At 52.0% G+C, this 16892-nt stretch overlaps 5 protein-coding genes across 5 annotated transcripts; 2 read left to right on the top strand and 3 right to left on the bottom strand.

Moving 5' to 3' along the window:
• Positions 1-801: 801 nt before the first annotated feature.
• On the bottom strand, positions 802-2218 carry BJX67DRAFT_386262 (uncharacterized protein; the record flags this gene model as incomplete). Its single annotated transcript, XM_071034030.1, has 6 exons — positions 802-1417; positions 1469-1523; positions 1571-1707; positions 1760-1931; positions 1983-2022; positions 2078-2218. The coding sequence occupies 6 exons, from the start codon at positions 2216-2218 to the stop codon at positions 802-804; spliced, it is 1161 nt and encodes a 386-aa protein (XP_070880708.1).
• Positions 2219-3967: 1749 nt separating this feature from the next.
• BJX67DRAFT_391861 (glycoside hydrolase family 95 protein) lies at positions 3968-6572 on the top strand (the record flags this gene model as incomplete). The annotated part of the gene is made up of 5 exons (XM_071034862.1): positions 3968-4112; positions 4163-4245; positions 4293-4377; positions 4428-5510; positions 5563-6572. 5 exons carry the CDS (start codon positions 3968-3970, stop codon positions 6570-6572), a joined length of 2406 nt encoding a protein of 801 aa, XP_070880707.1.
• Positions 6573-9440: 2868 nt separating this feature from the next.
• On the bottom strand, positions 9441-10808 carry BJX67DRAFT_326467 (uncharacterized protein). The gene is made up of 3 exons (XM_071027424.1): positions 10327-10808; positions 10131-10265; positions 9441-10072 (listed from the first exon to the last, which is right to left on the bottom strand). The coding sequence occupies exons 1-3, from the start codon at positions 10612-10614 to the stop codon at positions 9530-9532; spliced, it is 966 nt and encodes a 321-aa protein (XP_070880706.1). The 5' UTR covers positions 10615-10808; the 3' UTR covers positions 9441-9529.
• A 1075-nt stretch (positions 10809-11883) lies between these two features.
• Positions 11884-15390, top strand: BJX67DRAFT_367868 (uncharacterized protein). The gene is made up of 4 exons (XM_071030575.1): positions 11884-12417; positions 12474-13341; positions 13417-14892; positions 14914-15390. The coding sequence occupies exons 1-4, from the start codon at positions 11925-11927 to the stop codon at positions 15335-15337; spliced, it is 3261 nt and encodes a 1086-aa protein (XP_070880705.1). The 5' UTR covers positions 11884-11924; the 3' UTR covers positions 15338-15390.
• On the bottom strand, positions 15390-16281 carry BJX67DRAFT_367867 (NADAR family protein). The gene is made up of 3 exons (XM_071030574.1): positions 16012-16281; positions 15858-15954; positions 15390-15808 (listed from the first exon to the last, which is right to left on the bottom strand). Exons 1-3 carry the CDS (start codon positions 16228-16230, stop codon positions 15498-15500), a joined length of 627 nt encoding a protein of 208 aa, XP_070880704.1. The 5' UTR covers positions 16231-16281; the 3' UTR covers positions 15390-15497.
• Between the last annotated feature and the right edge of the window lie 611 nt (positions 16282-16892).

Below are 16892 nucleotides of genomic sequence, written 5' to 3'. Positions count from 1 at the left end.
GCTCGTCTGGGTGTATGATACGCTCCTGAGGCGGCCGCAGCCGGATGTTATCGAGGATGACGCCTCCGGGGCTGTCGCCCTGGGCCTCGGCCGGCTCAGGTCCCAGGCCCAGACTAACCTCTCCGGTATCAAGTCGAGTTGGGGCCAGATGACGGCGTACTGGAGGTGGGTGGCGCAGCTGTATGGTCCGGAGATCATTGAGCGGTTTGGGGGTTTCAATGTCGTGGACCCGGGGCTGTTGCCGATAGGCCTGGTTAGTCAGTTCCGTAGTGGGAGAATGAGCTGGCGGGAGGAGTAGTGGCAGGTTGTAGGTGGCCAGCCATGGCTTTGTATGTGATAAGTGGTTGATTTGAGTTCTTTGCGCTACTTGCAGAGCAAAGTAAGGGTTCGGTCATAGTCAATGTCCACATTCTTCCATCTGCGAAGCCCGAGTATAGATCCTGGGCGCGGGACCTTGGAGCTACGGTATAATAAAGACATCGTCTCAACCATCGAAGCGTAGGTATTCGTAGACAAATTCGATGGTTCCAGCCAACACTTCAAGAACATGGGATGAACGAAAGTATGCCACTGCCTACTGATTCGGTATCTTGCACACCACAACCGTCAAGTCAGCTGTGTTCCTGTCTACAGCGTTGGTAGAAAAAGATGAGAGGGCTACATGAGGAATCCAGATGCGTACTTATGAGTTCTGAGGGGTAGCGGAATGTTCGATGTATATCTTGAAGTCCCAGCATCGTCTACTGATACTTCGTGGATATTGCATAGTTTTGGATTATCTGGCCCGTGTTAATTATATTATTATATTACCTTCCCTCCCTTCGGGAGGTCTCCCACGAACTCCTTGTCGACATGATACTCAGTTGTCACCTGGATCTGATTGATGGGATCCTCGCCCGATTCAATGATATGTTCCTGGCTATCCCCTGACGACCCACGCTTGCCCTTTCCACGGCCCGGCCAGGCAATCGAAGACAGCTCGAACTGCCTCTCGCGGTCCCGGTCCCAGCCATGCTCACGATCCTCGACGCCCACGACGCTGGTTATCGTGCCGCCGGGTCCTCCTCCTCGAGTGTTCTTCTGCGTGCTGGACCACGGATGGGTGTTGCTACTATTGCCGTAGCGCCGATCGGCGGAGGAGGACTTCTTTGTCGAGAACCAGCGGTTCTTATTGAAGAGGGGCTTGATCCCCGGGCTGCAGACGGCGAGGCCCGAGACGAAGATCTCGCGCGACGCCCAGCCCAGGGCGACGGTGAGGTCGTCGATACTTCGGACGGAGTAGTAGGCGCGCAGGACGGCGCAGATGATGATGAAGATGCCGGAGGAGAAGAGGATGCCCAGGATAACTTTGCGGTAGAGGGGCATTTTGGCGGCGAAGACGACGGGGAGCGGGATGATGATTATGCTTGCGTCCGTGCTGGGGCTGTTAGCCGTCTCGATGCAGATCCAGAGGCTGAATGGCACTCACAGAATATTCAGGACTTCAATTACGACGTAGTTCAGGGTCCGTTTCGTACAGCTGTCTGCGGTCACTTAGCCTGGGGAACCCAAGACGATGGTGTGCGCATACCTCCTGGAAACGGCTTGACCTGCCAGTTCCTCTGGATTGGTATACACTGGCACATGTGAAGGAGGATGGACGCCGTAAAGGTGATAATGCAGAACGCGCTGACGAATTTGACCAGCCGGTGTTGCCAGAGCCCGGTGCTGTATGTCCATCGAGTTAGGAACTCGTTCAGCGAGGGGACGGACAACGTACGTGATTCGGCTGTAGAGAAAGATGACAACCCCCTTCAGAGACCACACGAGGAGGATGTAGAAGACCCAGGCGGCGAAGGCGAGCTGCGACCCTTTGCGGATCCGGGGGACCATGTGGTCCGGAACGAGCTCAGCGGTCTTGTAGTCGAGACCGATATTGTTTCCGAAGAGTGCTGCGAATGTGAGCCTCGCTGTGACATGGAATCAGAGGAAGCGTGCCGTACCGCATGTATACAGCAATGTCGTCTCCAGAGTCCAGAAGATCTGTGCATCTCACCGTCAGCAGGCCCTTCCTCGCAGCTTTCCGCAGAAGACGCACGATAGAAGCTGCAGCAAACCCGTCGTCCCAGGAGAAATTCCGAATGCCAATTGTCTTCCACCGGGCAAAGAACCGGATGGCGAAGACAATCATGCCAATGGCATATTCGGCCCACAGCTCGGCGTTGAGGTTGTAGCCCATGCTGCAAATTCGAGGCTTTCAGGCACTCGTCTCAAAGGACTGAGCATCGAGCAGAAAAGGGCGACCTTGAAGGAATGACGGGGTATTTCATCTCCGCAAGCCCTCAGGTCGACCCGCTGGATGTGGAGGAGAGGCGTGCGGCGATGGACGGAACTGCATCCTTCGCCCCACAAACAGTCGCCCAACATCCAGCATGGTCTCGTCTCTCTGGACTCTGACTGATCGCACCAAGACGCCAGGCACGATCGACAGGATCCACGATGTTGGGGTCTCCAAGGGGCGGGTTGCCGTCCCGTGGAGAACAGGAGCTGAATCCCAGCCGGATGAGGCATCTTCGCGAAAGCCAAACTTTGACCAGGAGCGGCTGCAGCATCTGTTGGAGTATCTTGCGAAATTCTCGTTTCAGACCTGCTCTGGCCGTGCGCAAAGTCCGTTCTTCGAGCGTCATCAGGCGGGTCCATCCGAGTCTGGTTTGAACGAGTGTCAGTTCTGACGAGCGCACAGGTTGGCGTCATTTGTCCAAGTTGAGGCATCGCAGGTCCAGGGGTCGGGAAAGATCGACTTCTCGAACAGCAGGTCCATTTCCGCCGGCTCATCGTGTGGAGTCTGTGGACGGCCAAGCTGAATCGACCGGGGAAAAGCGTCCGACGAAGCAGGCGATCTCTTTCCCTGACAGGCCCTGCATTCCGTGTCTTGAATCGACCATCGAACTTTCCATTGTGCATTTCCTCGTCTGGGGTGCCGGGGGGGCCGACGGAGCACTCCCGACGCCTTGGAATACGAGGCGCCCCAGTCTGGAAACGACCAAAAGAAACACATTGCCTTGTCCAATGGCTGCGCCTGCGGGAACTGTTTCCGCCTGTCAAGACTTGATGGACGATTTCCGACCTGGTTGCTGCCAATCAGCAGTTCTCTTGAAGAGACCGTGGGTGGAGTTTGCTGTCCTTCTTCGTTCGGAAACTCGCGAGTGCAACCATTGTGTGTGTGGTGAAGATCGCTTTCTTTCTCGTTGTCCCCAGGGAGAAAGATGACAAGTCGATTCTCAACCTCGCCACAAAAGATGCCAACTCTCTGGAGTTCCTGCCGAAATGTTTTGCGCGTCAAGCCAAATTATAAAAAGCCTCCCGCAAGGCAAGGAGAAAAGGGGATCTTTGCAGTGATCGAGGCCCTTTAAATAGAATGCTTAGTAGCTTACGCTTTCTCGAAGTCCAATAAGGAACCTTGCACAAAATATATATATATATATATTCGTCGCTCCCCGTCTCGACGAAGTCAAAAACAACTAAGGAGCACACTGGCAAGCTCCCGGCGCAAGAGAGAGGCTCGGCCTTCTTTTCTGGACCACCCAAAGCCGGTCGACGAGTCGCTATTCCCCAACTGTGCTCGCGTTCTGCACCGTCATTCTTGACAACTTCCAGGGCAGAACGCGAGGTAAAACCCCCTGCAAGCGCCTCGCAAACACACGCGCAGGCGGCATCGGATTCAGTTTCTTCACTCGTCTTCACTCCAACGGGTAAAAGGATGAGGATTGAGAAGGACGCTGCTTGATGGAAAGAAAATACCCGATGGCCAAGTCCCCCCGCTTGTTTTGCGGGGAAGAGGCAGGGATTCAGACAGGGGATGCTGTAGAGCCGGCTAATTCACCCGGCCGACGGAGAATCTTTCAAAGGCTGGAGGCATTAATTTAGCTAAAGGCTCTCCAGTGATTGACTCGCGAATTCTTCCTCCGTGCTTCGCCAAAGTCGCAACATGAGAGCGCCCAACCCCCTCCTCACCACCGCTGTGGCCATCTGCGGGTTAGCAGACGGCAAGGCGCTCAGGTCCTCTTCTCCGGCGGATGGAGGCACTTCTCTGCTCCAGACCGGCTACCTGATTGGGAATGGGAAGCTTGGAGGTAATCTCTTCCCTTCAGTTACCTAGAGACATTGAACTGAACTTGTGAAGCCATCCCGTTTGGTCCGCCAGGAGCCGAGAAACTCAACCTAAATGTTGACAGTCTATGGTCTGGTGGGCCGTTTGAGGTCGAGGTATGACCTGCAATTTGGCATTAGGATTATCTTACTGAGTTCATGAGGGATACAACGGCGGAAACCCTTCATCGCCATTGTACGGTGCGCTCCCCGGCATCCGGGAGAGGATTTTCCAGAGCGGAACAGGTGGTTCGTCTCTCCAAGAACAATTTTCGAGGAATCTATATTGAAGTTGACAGGAATGGACGAATTACTCGGAAATGGAAACCATTACGGCTCAAATCGCGTGCTGGGAAATCTATCCGTTACCTTTGACGGAGCACCCTCCTACACCAACTACAAGCGGACACTCGATCTGGACGACGGCGTCCACAGGACGAAGTTCCGTATCAACAACAGCTCAGCTGAGATTGCGTCTTCTGTCTTCTGCTCCTACCCCGACCAAGTCTGCGTCTATCATCTCGAGTCGACGGAGCGCCTGCCAGTCGTCGCGGTCAAGTTTGAGAATCACCTAGTCGAGCAGAGTCTCCTACAGTCTTCCTGCGAGGGTTCCACCGTCCGGCATTCCGGGCTCACGCAGGCTGGTTCGCCTGAGGGGATGAAGTATGCTGCTGTGGCGCGGGTCGATCCCAAATCTGCGACGACGACTTGCTCCAGCGAGGGCGCACTTCAGATCTCCGCCGGCAAGGAGGTCACGATCATCATCAGCGCGGAGACAAACTACGACCAGAAGGCCGGGAACGCGCAGAATAACTGGTCGTTCAAGGGGGCTGACCCTGGCCCTGTCGTTGAGAGAATCTCCTCTGCCGCGAGCTCGAGGGGCTACGATTCCCTTCTTGACCGTCATGTTAGGGACTACCAGAGCCTGATGGGGGAGTTTTCGCTCGAGCTCCCGGATCCGTTACGCTCAGAGAGCGAAGACACAGACACGGCCGGCCTAATTGAGGGTTACTCCTACGACGGCACGGGAAATCCGTACCTAGAGAATCTCCTGTTCGACTATGCAAGACACCTACTGCTCAGCTCCTCGCGCGCCAACTCGCTCCCGGCGAACCTGCAGGGTCGATGGACTGAGTCGCTAACTCCCGCGTGGAGCGCTGATTACCACGCTAACATTAACGTCCAGATGAATTACTGGCTGGCGGATCAGACCGGGCTCGCAGAGACGCAGCACGCGCTGTGGAGGTATATGGCCGACACTTGGGTTCCCAGGGGTACGGAGACAGCACGACTACTCTACAATGCCAGCGGGTGGGTCGTTCATAACGAGATGAATGTCTTCGGGTTCACGGCTATGAAGGAGGACGCGCTGTGGGCGAACTGTATGTCCTCTGTTTTTGACATACCCTAACTGGCCGCGGCTGATCGCAACAGACCCCGCCGCCGCAGCATGGCTAATGCAGCACGTCTGGGACAGCTTCGAGTACACACAAGATGCAGCCTGGCTCGATTCGCAAGGCTACCCGCTCCTGAAAGGCGTCGCCTCCTTCTGGCTCTCCTCCCTCCAAGACGACAGATTCTATCACGACGGCTCCCTCGTCGCCAACCCGTGCAACAGCCCCGAGACGGGCCCGACAACCTTCAGCTGCGCGCACTACCAGCAGCTCATCCACCAGGTATTCGACTCCGTGCTTGCCGCTCAGGAGTTCATACACCCGAGTTCGCGCGATCCGCAGTTCGTCGCTGCAGTCACGGCCGCTCTGGAGCGGCTAGACAAGGGCCTCCATTTCTCCTCCTGGGGCGGAATCAAAGAATGGAAACTCCCAGAGAGCTTCGGATATGACGGCAAGAGCACGCATCGGCATCTCTCGCACTTGGTTGGTTGGTACCCGGGGTACTCGATCTCGTCCTTCGCAAACGGGTACGGCGCGAACACGTCCATCCAGAACGCTGTGAGGGAGACCCTGATCTCCCGCGGGATGGGCAACGCCGAAGACGCGAATGCCGGGTGGGCCAAGGTGTGGCGCGCTGCGTGCTGGGCGCGGCTGAACGACTCGGCCACGGCGTACGGCGAGCTGCGGTACGCGATTGACCAGAATTTTGTGGGGAACGCGCTGAGCATGTACTCTGGGACGGAGCCGCCGTTCCAGATTGATGCGAACTTTGGGTTTGCGGGGGCTGTACTGAGTATGTTGGTTGTGGATTTGCCGGTGGCAGACGGGGCGAGGATGAGGACGGACAGTCGGACTGTGGTGTTGGGGCCGGCGATACCGCGTGAGTGGGCCGGCGGGAGGGTCAAGGGGCTGAGGATCAGGGGTGGTGGGATGGTGGACTTTAGCTGGGATGCGAGGGGAGTTGTCAACAGGGCGAGGGTTGTATCTCGAGGCACGGGAGGGAGGGTGCGTTTGGTTAACGTGGAGGGGCATCTTCTAGCAGAATTATAGGTGGCTTCAATAGAATCACTATGGAGAACTCTAATATGCGCATGCTCCTCAGATCCCATAGTTAAAGAAGTAAGTCGATTATCATAAAGGAAGAAATCCAGCACGCGGCCATCATTACAACAGAGACATGCCCTTGAAAGTATTTTAGAGATGCTGATGTACTTGATTTTCTACCACCTGGGCACCTGGGGTTGATGGCCTTCCCTTTCCCCTTTTGTGCCTACCCCTTGCTGCTAGGTATTTGCTTCCTAAGTGGCTCTCAACATGCCCTCAGCATGTCCTAAGTAGCCTCAGGTAATTACTAGGTACTAGCTAAGTTAAAGACTAAGTGCCCGAAGCAAGTAACCGTAATATACTATATCTGTAAGGTGTCAGGATTTGGCGAAAGCATTCAGCTGTTGTGCCAGGGGCCAGCAAGTGTCAAGCTGCCTAGTCTTTGTGATGGAACTTGTTCAGGATTACAGAGAGGATTCTATCTTGGAAGAAATAGAACAAATTGCTTGGAGAACTAGAATACAGCAAGCAACATAAGGTCTTATATAATTGACCAGCAGGTGGCTGTCAGGCAGCCGTCAGGCAGTGGCCTGAACGGGGTTGCCCCCGACGCCCGCCGGTTCAGGCGCCGACTGTGACAATGCCCGAGTGAACATTCAAGACAAAATCCAATATTGTACTGGAGTACATGATGACCAGAAGAGGGATAAGCTGACACAAGCTATCTCAAACACCTGTCCAGCTCCTTTCTTATTTCCAACCATTATCTATCAGGTCAACCAACCAATATTGAGTAAACCGCAGAATATTTAGCTGCCTGGAAGTGCAAACTATATTTTTTCCATGGTGAGCTGATACCATCAGTATTGTTCTCTCGCTGCATTGGGAGACCATGCCAAAAAAACAAAACTAACCACACGAGGGAATTCCCATGCCCTTCCAAGCTTTACAGAAGCTACCAATCACCCTCAACCTCATGCATGATGAGGCTTTTTTGATATTGGACAGCCGAGAGCGAGGGAACTTCGCTCACTTGATAGCTGAGTCGAATGTACCTACCATGCTCATCAAATCTTGATGAAGTATTTGTTTACCTGGGATGGAATTTGTCTCATTCAACCATGTCACATCCATGGTGTTTCCATTGCTCGCTGAACGTCGAGTGGTGATACCTACCTCCCCATCACAGGGGTTGACAGCCCTGCAGACAGCACCAATTGCAATCAACCAGAGGCAACTGACCAACAGAGCAGCCATGGCGTTTTGCCCCGCTTTAGCGACGCGTTCCCGTTCAGCCGGACGCTGGCTCAGTCGTCTTCAAACCGCTCATGTCCCAGACTCTGCGCAGACCCGGCGGCCTTCCTTGCCCCTCGAGGCAACTCGTTTGCTGGGGCGCTAAAAAGGCCTTATTTTGACTTTCATACTTGTCCGTGCCGACATTAAAACCTTCCAGAATCCACACCGATGTAGCATGGGATTGCCACGGCTCGGTTCTTGAATGTCAATATGCGCGCTTTGTTCTCTTTTGCTTTCGGAATTGAAGCGATTGTTTTGCAGCCTTGTAAGCCATCTGAAGATCACCAGCCCAGAGTAGCGTCAATGCCATCACAGTTACAGTCAACGGTATAGCCACAGCCCAGTAGATCCATTGCCCGCTATTGATGTTGCGAATATCAGCTGTGTTCATGCCGAAGATACTCGAGACCGTGCTCAGAGGGAGAAAGATAATTGTCACCACTGTGAACGCGTGGATTGCGAATTCTTGGCGGTTCTTGTCATTCCGGACTTTGGTTTCGTTCTATAGAGGATTGTAGTATCAGCAAGTGCTACATGGGTGAGGTCTTGAATAAAAAAAAAAGCCATGAGAACTTTGGTATTATCATACCATGGCTTCGAGTGCACGGGCTTGGTCATGAGATGGCCAAATACCTCTGCTGTGTAGTCAAGCAGCTCACTGCAGTCCTTGGGGAAGCTGCTGCGTAGACTGGCGTGACTGTGTTGAGGTATCTGTAAGAATCTGCGGTAGCCCTGGCTATCAGAGTGGTCTTTGGCTACATCCTTTGTTTCATTTAATGTCCCGATATTGGCGGGTTTGGATTCTGAGTCGGCAGGATGGCCTGCCACAAGGTTTGATTCAGGATAATTCAACTGCGTTTTGTTCCTTCCGCTCACATTTGATACATCCAGCTGGCTCATCAGGGCTCTTTGTTCGGCTAGGACGTCCTGTATCCATTTGATCTTTTTCTGCAGGGCATCGGTGCTGTCCTTATGTGATGGGTCCAGCTGATCATTTTGCACGAGACTTTTCTATTCATCTGTCAGTACGTCCTTTTTGGAGGCTAGTCCCTATCTCTTCTTCTGTTCCTGCGGCAATCCCCAAGGGGTTACGTACCAAATCAGCCGAATATTCCGAGTGCGGCTGAAGGATGGCTCGAATCGGTTAGGGTATGCTTGTTGCTTGAGAAAGTGGCTGCCGAACTCTCTTAGAATCATTGTTTTAGTCAGTGAGGTCATTGTCTGGGTGGGTACATGTGAGTCTAAGGCCGTTGCAGCATTGACTACAAGTATGTATATGGGTATGTTTCTTCAATCCTATAACTCAAACCAATCCTCCCAATGAGCCTGCCACACGCCGGTCGTGAAGATGATACCTACAATGGCTACCGCATTAGATGGTGACTCAGTTGCTATTCGATAAAGACCTCAGGGTCTACTAGTAATATAATACACGTTGTACGAGCTGGCTTGGATATATTCTCCGACATTAATGAACTCCATCCCGGCCCCTACCGCGCCGCTCTGGCAAGCGTGGCAAGACCTGACCCGTACTATTGTCTCTACAAGATGGCCCCTTTATCTCTGAACATCAGGAATCAATATACGAGTCATAGAATCATACCCGTTTTCATTTATCTAGACATCTTCACTCTCCAAGGCTAAACCATCCTCCCTAACCGCCATCACTAGAAATCAACATACCATCCACTACTCTCATCATCAAAGACAGACACATCTACCGCCCTCTTTTGTATAACATCTCGTTCTATGACGTCTCTTTCTTCAACGTCTCCTTCTATAACGTCTCGTTTGGCCGGGACGGTAGGCGGATCAGGCCAGATCGGGCCTCCACGATGCCACCAACCTTGCCAGTACACCGCGTCCGGATCAGAAGCCTTTTTCGGACCGATTGCATCGATGCGATTGCAGACCCTGTTGTTGCCGCTAGGATCAGTCCATTTACCGTCTCCTGTCATCTGAAGCCGAGGGAATTCCACCCTCCCCCAAATGCCAGTACGTTTGATATAGCCGCTTCCGCCCCTGGCCATATTGGAGTCCATCATCACGACATTGCCGCCGCACATGTAGGCCATGGCATTGGACATGGCTTCAAAGTATCCCTGGCGAAGACTGTTGCGCCGCCCAGTGAAAACATCCTTCTGGATGATGCAGCGCATCGGGTTATCGATGTCTGTGTTCCAAACGTACTGCTTTTCTTCCCAAAGTTCCTGTTTGTTTAGGATGAAACGGTTAGCCGGTGAGAAACCCAAAATTCATGGTGCTTACCCAGATCGTAGCAAGTTTCTGGGCGTGGTTGCTGTTCCAATCGGCGGCGTAATCTTGGGCATTTTTGCTCATGCCTCCGCTATAGAACAAGCACTCATTGATGCCCGGTGCCTTTACTTTATTGTCTACAAACCACTGTTGCAATCGGAGTCAGTACCAGTTTCTCCCGGTGCCAGGAGAGGGGGTTTCTTCGTACATCAAGAGTGTATTTGCATGGCTTGTCACACTTAACAAAACCAGGTTCCTTTTCTCGTCCTTCGCAGGGATCATCGCCTTCCTTCCACGGTCTCTTGGTGCACGAGGTCGCTCTTTTTTGGTTTTGGTGAACCGAGGTAAGGGTGGTAGCAAACCCATCATCGGATGATGTTATATTTTCCGCAAGCTCAAGCTCAAGCTCAAGCTCGGGTTGTGTTGGGTTTGGGATGTATAGAGCAGTCACCCAGACCAACATGTAGCAAAGCCAAACAATGACCTTGCTAAACATGATGGCGGTTATAGAGGGTAAAATAATAGGGCAAGTCTGTTGAACACAGAAAGTGACCTGAGGAATCGGGGGGGATATTAATGGGTTTTCGGGAGAGGGGGCGAGAATTGGACCGAGCTTCCAAGTAGGAGATCATTCTATAAACTTGTCTACGACCCTGGCAGTGCAAATACGCATACTACGCCAGGCGGCCGGAGTCGCAAAAATCAACTTGAAACTGACAAGGTTGTTGTTTGGGGGCCAGGCGACCCATGTTCAACCAACCAACATCATATCAGACGCCCATGTGGTTGGTTGATCGGTGGTTCATTTTCTTCAGTTCAGCCGTACAAGGCTGTTTTATGGTCGAGCTATAATTGCCACTGGAAGTTGAGGAATTACGCCCAGACTCATCCGCCGTGTGAGATATCGCCGCTCCTGTCCGGTGTTCCACATTTCCAGGAATCTCGGTCAATTCTAGTTTGAATGTTGCTCCGCAATCCCCATTCTGGTAAAGACGTGAACTTGCGAAGGAGGCTATGCATGGACTGGTGCCCCTGAGGCATCACGAGAGTCCCTGATCCGTCACTTGGGGCTAAAACCACAGTGTAGAAAGATCATCTACAGAGGATATAATTGCCACCACAAGTGTATAGGAGTCCTGTACATTTTGCTTTCATGTTCATGAATCATTAAGCGAATTCTTCGTCAATCTTGTCCCATTCACGTCGAGGGGAACCCCCGGATAATCCGGGGGGCGACAATTGTGACATGAAGAAAGATTAAAACAGGCTGTCGCGTAGTAACCGAGGGTCCATGGCAATGGTGCTAAATAACTTATTCTCCACTAGGGTTACTTCAAGCGACTTCTTGTGAACTCCGCCACCCAACTGCCAAGCATTTCATGACTTGATCATGTTTACATTGCCGAGGCTGATGGATGGCAGCACAACGCCAAGAGAAGCTGAAATGGGGCGATGTTGCAAAATACAGAGCGGAGGTTCCGGCCAAATGACAAAAAGAGGCTGACGGTGGTATGACAATCGCTCAGCTGCCGGGATTCCTCTGTGCTCGCTGTTTCCGCCCCCAATCGGCCAAGCTTATACCCTGTAAATGCCAAGCGAGGCTGGGACCTGGCGCCAACATTTCCCTTGCACGCTCTCATATTGGTTGATGTTTGGGGGCTGTTTCTGGGATTTCCTGGGAGAATTGAATATTGATGAATTTCTATATAAGTATCCGGAGCAAAACCGCCGCAGATATGCGTTCTTGGACCAAGATTATTTACTCGTTTTACCCCTAACCCCCCTTTCCCTTCTCTGTGGTCAAGCATGAAGGTACGTTATCGTACTTCTGCTGCCGTGTGGCCACTGCTTTTTGCCCACACAGCAGTAGCATGGTTTGGCTCGAGTTCCGACACTGTTGTCAAAAGCAAGGGCATATATGCTCGTCAAAGCGACGGAGAATGCGACTACGTTATGATTGAACAAGGTGACACTTGCACCAGCATAGCCAAAGACAAATGCAAAGTCGATTACGATGATTTTATTGAGTGGAATGGAGGTGGCGATGATTCGTTTTGCAATACTATCCTCCCTGACGAACCTATTTGTTGCTCAGAAGGTGATTTGCCCGATCTGAAGCCGCAGCCAGACGGGGATAACTGCGCAGTTCATGAAGTCGCGCCTGAGCAGCTCTGCTATGATATTGAGCAACTTTACCATCTGGATGAGGGTGACCTGGACGACTTTAACAAGGGAAAAACGTGGGGATGGGCTGGCTGTGACAAGGTCCAAAAGGGCATGAAGATTTGCATTAGTGATGGTAAGTCCTTCTACCTGCCCTTCTATACCGAGACAACTAATAAGAAAAAAAAAAAGGCAACCCGCCTATGCCGGCAGAGCTTGAGAACGCCATTTGCGGCCCCCAGGTGCCCGGAACTGAACAACCGACCAACGGGACCAAGATTCAGGACCTCAACCCATGCCCGCTGAACGTGTGCTGCAATATCTGGGGCCAGTGTGGAACGACCGAAGATTTCTGTATCGACACGTCGATTGATGACACTCCCGGCACAGCCGAGGAGGGTACCTTTGGTTGTATTTCCAACTGTGGGACGGAAGTCACCAATAATGATGATCCTCCTGCATCGTACAGCAAGGTTGCATACTTCGAAGCCTGGAACGGTGAACGCCCATGTCTCCATATGAACGTGGACGAGATCAAGGCACCCTACACCCATATCCACTTTGCCTTTGGTGACATCTCCGAGGACTTTGTACCCAGTGACAATGGGGTAGAAGGTCAATTCAAAAGATTCAAGGACATGGACACTGACCTCAAGCGAATCATCTCGTTTGGTGGCTGGGCTTTCTCCAACGACCCAGGCACTAACCATATTATTCGAGAAGGTGTGAAGGAGGCAAATCGAGAAACATTTGCCGATAACGTGGCTAAATTTGTCAATGACAATGGCCTGGACGGTGTCGACTTTGACTGGGAGTATCCCGGTGCTGATGACATTCCTGGATCCCAGCCAGGCGGCCCTGAAGATGGTGGTAACTATCTTGAATTCTTGAAGATCGTCCGCGAGAAGATTGGAGATAAAAGTCTTTCCATTGCCGCTCCAGCCTCCTATTGGTACCTGCGCAACTTCCCAATTAAGGAGATCGCAGAAGTGGTTGACTACATCATTTACATGACCTACGACCTGCACGGTCAGTGGGATGTTGGAAACGAGTTCACTACGTACGCTCCACTTCCCCAGAAAACTCCTTCCTTTACTTCTGGCTCATACGGCTAATATTTTCTTGCTTCTCTTAGCCCCCAATGCCCCGAGGGTAACTGTCTCCGATCTCACGTGAATATCACGGAAACCATGAACTCCCTCACAATGATTACCAAAGCTGGAGTCAAATCGAATAAGATCATGGTTGGCGTTTCCAGTTACGGCCGTTCCTTCAAAATGTCTGATGCAAGCTGTGATGGCCCAATGTGCACATACCTCGGCGAGCGCAACGAGTCCCCTGCAAAGCCGGGTGAGTGTACCGAGACTGGAGGTTATATATCCGACTACGAGATTGCCAAAATCAAGGACGGCGATGGCTGGACGGAGCGCAAGGACGAAGACTCAGACAGCACCATCCTGGTGTACGATGAGGTGGAATGGGTTGGCTACATGTCGTCTGAAATCAAGGAAGGACGATCAGAGAAATACAAGGGCCTCAATTTCGCTGGTACCAGTGACTGGGCTGTTGATCTCCAGGGCTGGGGTACAGGTAGTGGTGGTAATGGTGATGGAGATGGTGACGGTGACGGTGACGATGACGGAAGCGGGGATGTCTTCATCGACCCATCTATCTGGGAGGAGGAGAACCCTACGATTACCTGCCAGCCGCCCTGCAATTTCGTTCTGCCTCCCACGGTTTTGGCCACGCCGACTGTCATTACTTTGCCTCCTTATACCACTGATCTGGAGGTTGCTTGGACGGAAGATGGGACGATTACAAGGACTGTCCAGACAACCACGATTACGCTGCCGCCTATCACCACACAGACGATATCGTTCTGGAACCAGACGTTCCCACCAGGCGATTCGTTTACCTTTACCCCAATTCCTAGCATCCTGCCCCCTCCTATTGTCATTACGAATGATCCCAATCCGGAGTCTTCGGAGGGTGTCTCGCATCCACCCGTCACTCGCACCATCACGCCATATCCCTATCCAACTGAGATAACGGGTTGGGATGATGATGACGATGACGATGATGACGACGATGACGATGATAACGATGATGACGATGATTACGGTGGTCCATACCCCCCGGTTATCGTCCTCCCTGGTCCCCCAGGACCGATCTGCGTTATAAACTGTGGAGGCTGCACAGGGCCTTTCTGTGGTGGCGGCGACGGCCCTTGTGTACCATTGATCACTTGCCCGAAGGGAGATGACTGGCAGGACCCAGAGGACCCCGACACAGACGATCCAGATGATGACGATGACGACGATGATGATGATGATGATGATGACGATGAGGATGACGTCCCATGCTCGTTCCCATCTCTGAATCTGGATCCACTCACGGGAGGGCCAGGGGACCCGGATGATCCTCCTGATGAGATTGTTGACGGCGAGTATCCTGGTCCAGACTATGACTCTGATAACGACGGGTCTGATGACGATGAGGACGATGATGATGGCAATGATGGCGATGATGGGGATGATGGAGGTGACGGGGATGATGGTGATGATGATGGGGATGATGGTGATGATGATGGGGATGATGGTGATGACGGAGATGATGGGGATGATGATGGGGATGATGGTGACGACGGGGATGGTGGAGGTGATCCTGAGCCAAACCAACAGGTTGAGATATTCTACGTCCACTACATCGACCAGCTCCTCGACCAGTACGAATGGTGGTTCTTCCACCGCAACTTCGGCGAGACGACGTACGTCTGTGACACGGAAAATAACGTCGACTGTCCCGACTTAGGGTGTCTTGCAGATGGTGATGACCTGGAGAACCCGCCATGGCCAGATGGTGAGTGGACGATGGTAAAAGGGGATGCAACGGACTGTACGTATAAGAGCGATGGCAATGGTCCAGGGACCCTGGAGTGTCCAGGCAAAGACACCATTCAGTGCGAGGGAGTTTCGGACGCTGAGGTGTTGGACTGTCCCCCAATCGTCTCTGCCTACAGCTTCTATCTTACGGCGGTTTGCAACTACTATGCTTAGGGATAGAGGTAGATAGGGCTATTTTCTTTTATTTTCAACAAGCGTTATTGAATACTTTATAAAAGACTACTTCTGTCGCTTCATTAGACACTGAATTCTGGCATTTGGGATGCGGATTATTTAAGTGAGTACACGAAAACCAGTACTGTAGAGTGAAGATCTACCAGTCAATATTGAACCCACTGCCTGGAGTGTCATAAACAGCGATGTTCTTGGGATCAGCTTTCCACGCTAAGTCCTTTCGCACCTCCATGAGCGCTTTGCCGTACTGATTCGCCCCCCATTGCTCTCTGGCTATCTTCTTTGCATCCAAAGCCTTGAAGCCGATCCCCCAGAGACGGTCGTATGGAGAAGCATTGACGAGCTCACGCTTGCCAGTGCGCAGAAGGTGCTCGCGGAGATTGGCGCGATTACCACGAGCAGGACTGATGAATTTGAGGAAATTACCTTTGACGGCCAAACGATAGCATTCTAATTCCGAGTCAGTTTCGAAAGCTTGCTAATGGATGGGGATCTGTACCTTTCTTCCACACCTCTTCGTCAAAGTTCTGGATTTTGCGCCCGATCTCCCTGTGTTTGTCGGTGTCTTTTGTGGCATGAAGCCTTTTCAGGGCTGCCTAGATTGAGAGATGCTGAGTTGGAGTCATCCTACCTAGGAAAGGAATTCAACCTACTTCATCGCCAAATAATTTCGCTTTCTGTATGGTTACCCAGTGCCCGACGGACACAAAGACACGAGTACCGTCTTCCGTGAACGGGGAAATGTACCAGGGGGCGAGAAAACCGCCTTCGCGTTCGGTCTCACTCCAGAAAAAGAGGGGTTCTTCTTGTTGTCGTTGTTTATCTGGTTTCCTTACCGTTGCTTGCCGTGGTCTTCTGGGTTTTCGAGGCATTCTGGCTTGATTTTGACAGTAGAAGCTCTTTATCAAAGTGGTAAATGAAGAGAAACAGGTTTCTCCCACGCTGGAGCGGGGAATGCGACCTTCTTATCCAAGACACAGCCCGCATAGCCAAGAGATCCTGCCACCAACAAATCCAACCAAATCCTAGTCTCATGTTTTGGAAGAGCATTTCAAGCTTTATAGATTCAGGCAACTTGATTCTTCAAGCCGGTAAGGATTTTTAGAAGGACGTAAGAAGATTTCCCCCCAAGCGAGAATCACCCCCACCCGAGAAAGTATATGAGCTACCGTTAGATAGGAACTAATTGCTTGGACAGCCATGCAAGCGAGAAGCAAAGAGGTAGCTGGGGCCCTCACTGGGTGGTCACTGAGCGGTTGCTGAGCAGTCGCTGAGGGTGACGAAAAATACTCAGTTATCGCATCAAGAAGCAATAATACTTCCCTCATCAGGTCATTCAAGGAATATAATTATTCCCTCATTCCATTCTATTTCAGTCACTGACCCAAGTACTAAATACATCAGAAAATTACAGGCTCTCGACTTGGAATACTGTACGGTAACGTACTTCCCAACCGAACGGTTAACCCGACCGAGCGGTCAACCTCTGTATCCCATATTAAATGGCCATTTTAAGAGTTGAATATCTCAACAA

The sequence above is a fragment of the Aspergillus lucknowensis genome (assembly GCF_044049455.1).
Source record: "Aspergillus lucknowensis strain CBS 449.75 chromosome Unknown BJX67scaffold_83, whole genome shotgun sequence".
NCBI lineage: Eukaryota > Fungi > Ascomycota > Eurotiomycetes > Eurotiales > Aspergillaceae > Aspergillus > Aspergillus lucknowensis.
This window is presented reverse-complemented; position numbering and strand designations above follow the sequence as displayed.

What these genes read in the sequence shown, in the direction of transcription:
- BJX67DRAFT_367867 (XM_071030574.1), bottom strand. Translation starts at nt 16,230, where the DNA reads ATGCCTCGAAAACCCAGAAGACCACGGCAAGCAACGGTAAGGAAACCA. An exon ending in CGAAATTATTTGGCGATGAA is followed by an intron (nt 15,955 to 16,011) that starts GTAGGTTGAATT and finishes CTCTCAATCTAG; the next exon opens with GCAGCCCTGAAAAGGCTTCA. An exon ending in CGAAGAGGTGTGGAAGAAAG is followed by an intron (nt 15,809 to 15,857) that starts GTACAGATCCCC and finishes ACTCGGAATTAG; the next exon opens with AATGCTATCGTTTGGCCGTC.
- BJX67DRAFT_326467 (XM_071027424.1), bottom strand. Translation starts at nt 10,614, where the DNA reads ATGTTTAGCAAGGTCATTGTTTGGCTTTGCTACATGTTGGTCTGGGTG. An exon ending in CATGCAAATACACTCTTGAT is followed by an intron (nt 10,266 to 10,326) that starts GTACGAAGAAAC and finishes CGATTGCAACAG; the next exon opens with TGGTTTGTAGACAATAAAGT. An exon ending in AGAAACTTGCTACGATCTGG is followed by an intron (nt 10,073 to 10,130) that starts GTAAGCACCATG and finishes CTAAACAAACAG; the next exon opens with GAACTTTGGGAAGAAAAGCA.
- BJX67DRAFT_367868 (XM_071030575.1), top strand. Translation starts at nt 11,925, where the DNA reads ATGAAGGTACGTTATCGTACTTCTGCTGCCGTGTGGCCACTGCTTTTT. An exon ending in GAAGATTTGCATTAGTGATG is followed by an intron (nt 12,418 to 12,473) that starts GTAAGTCCTTCT and finishes AAAAAAAAAAAG; the next exon opens with GCAACCCGCCTATGCCGGCA. An exon ending in GTTGGAAACGAGTTCACTAC is followed by an intron (nt 13,342 to 13,416) that starts GTACGCTCCACT and finishes TGCTTCTCTTAG; the next exon opens with CCCCCAATGCCCCGAGGGTA.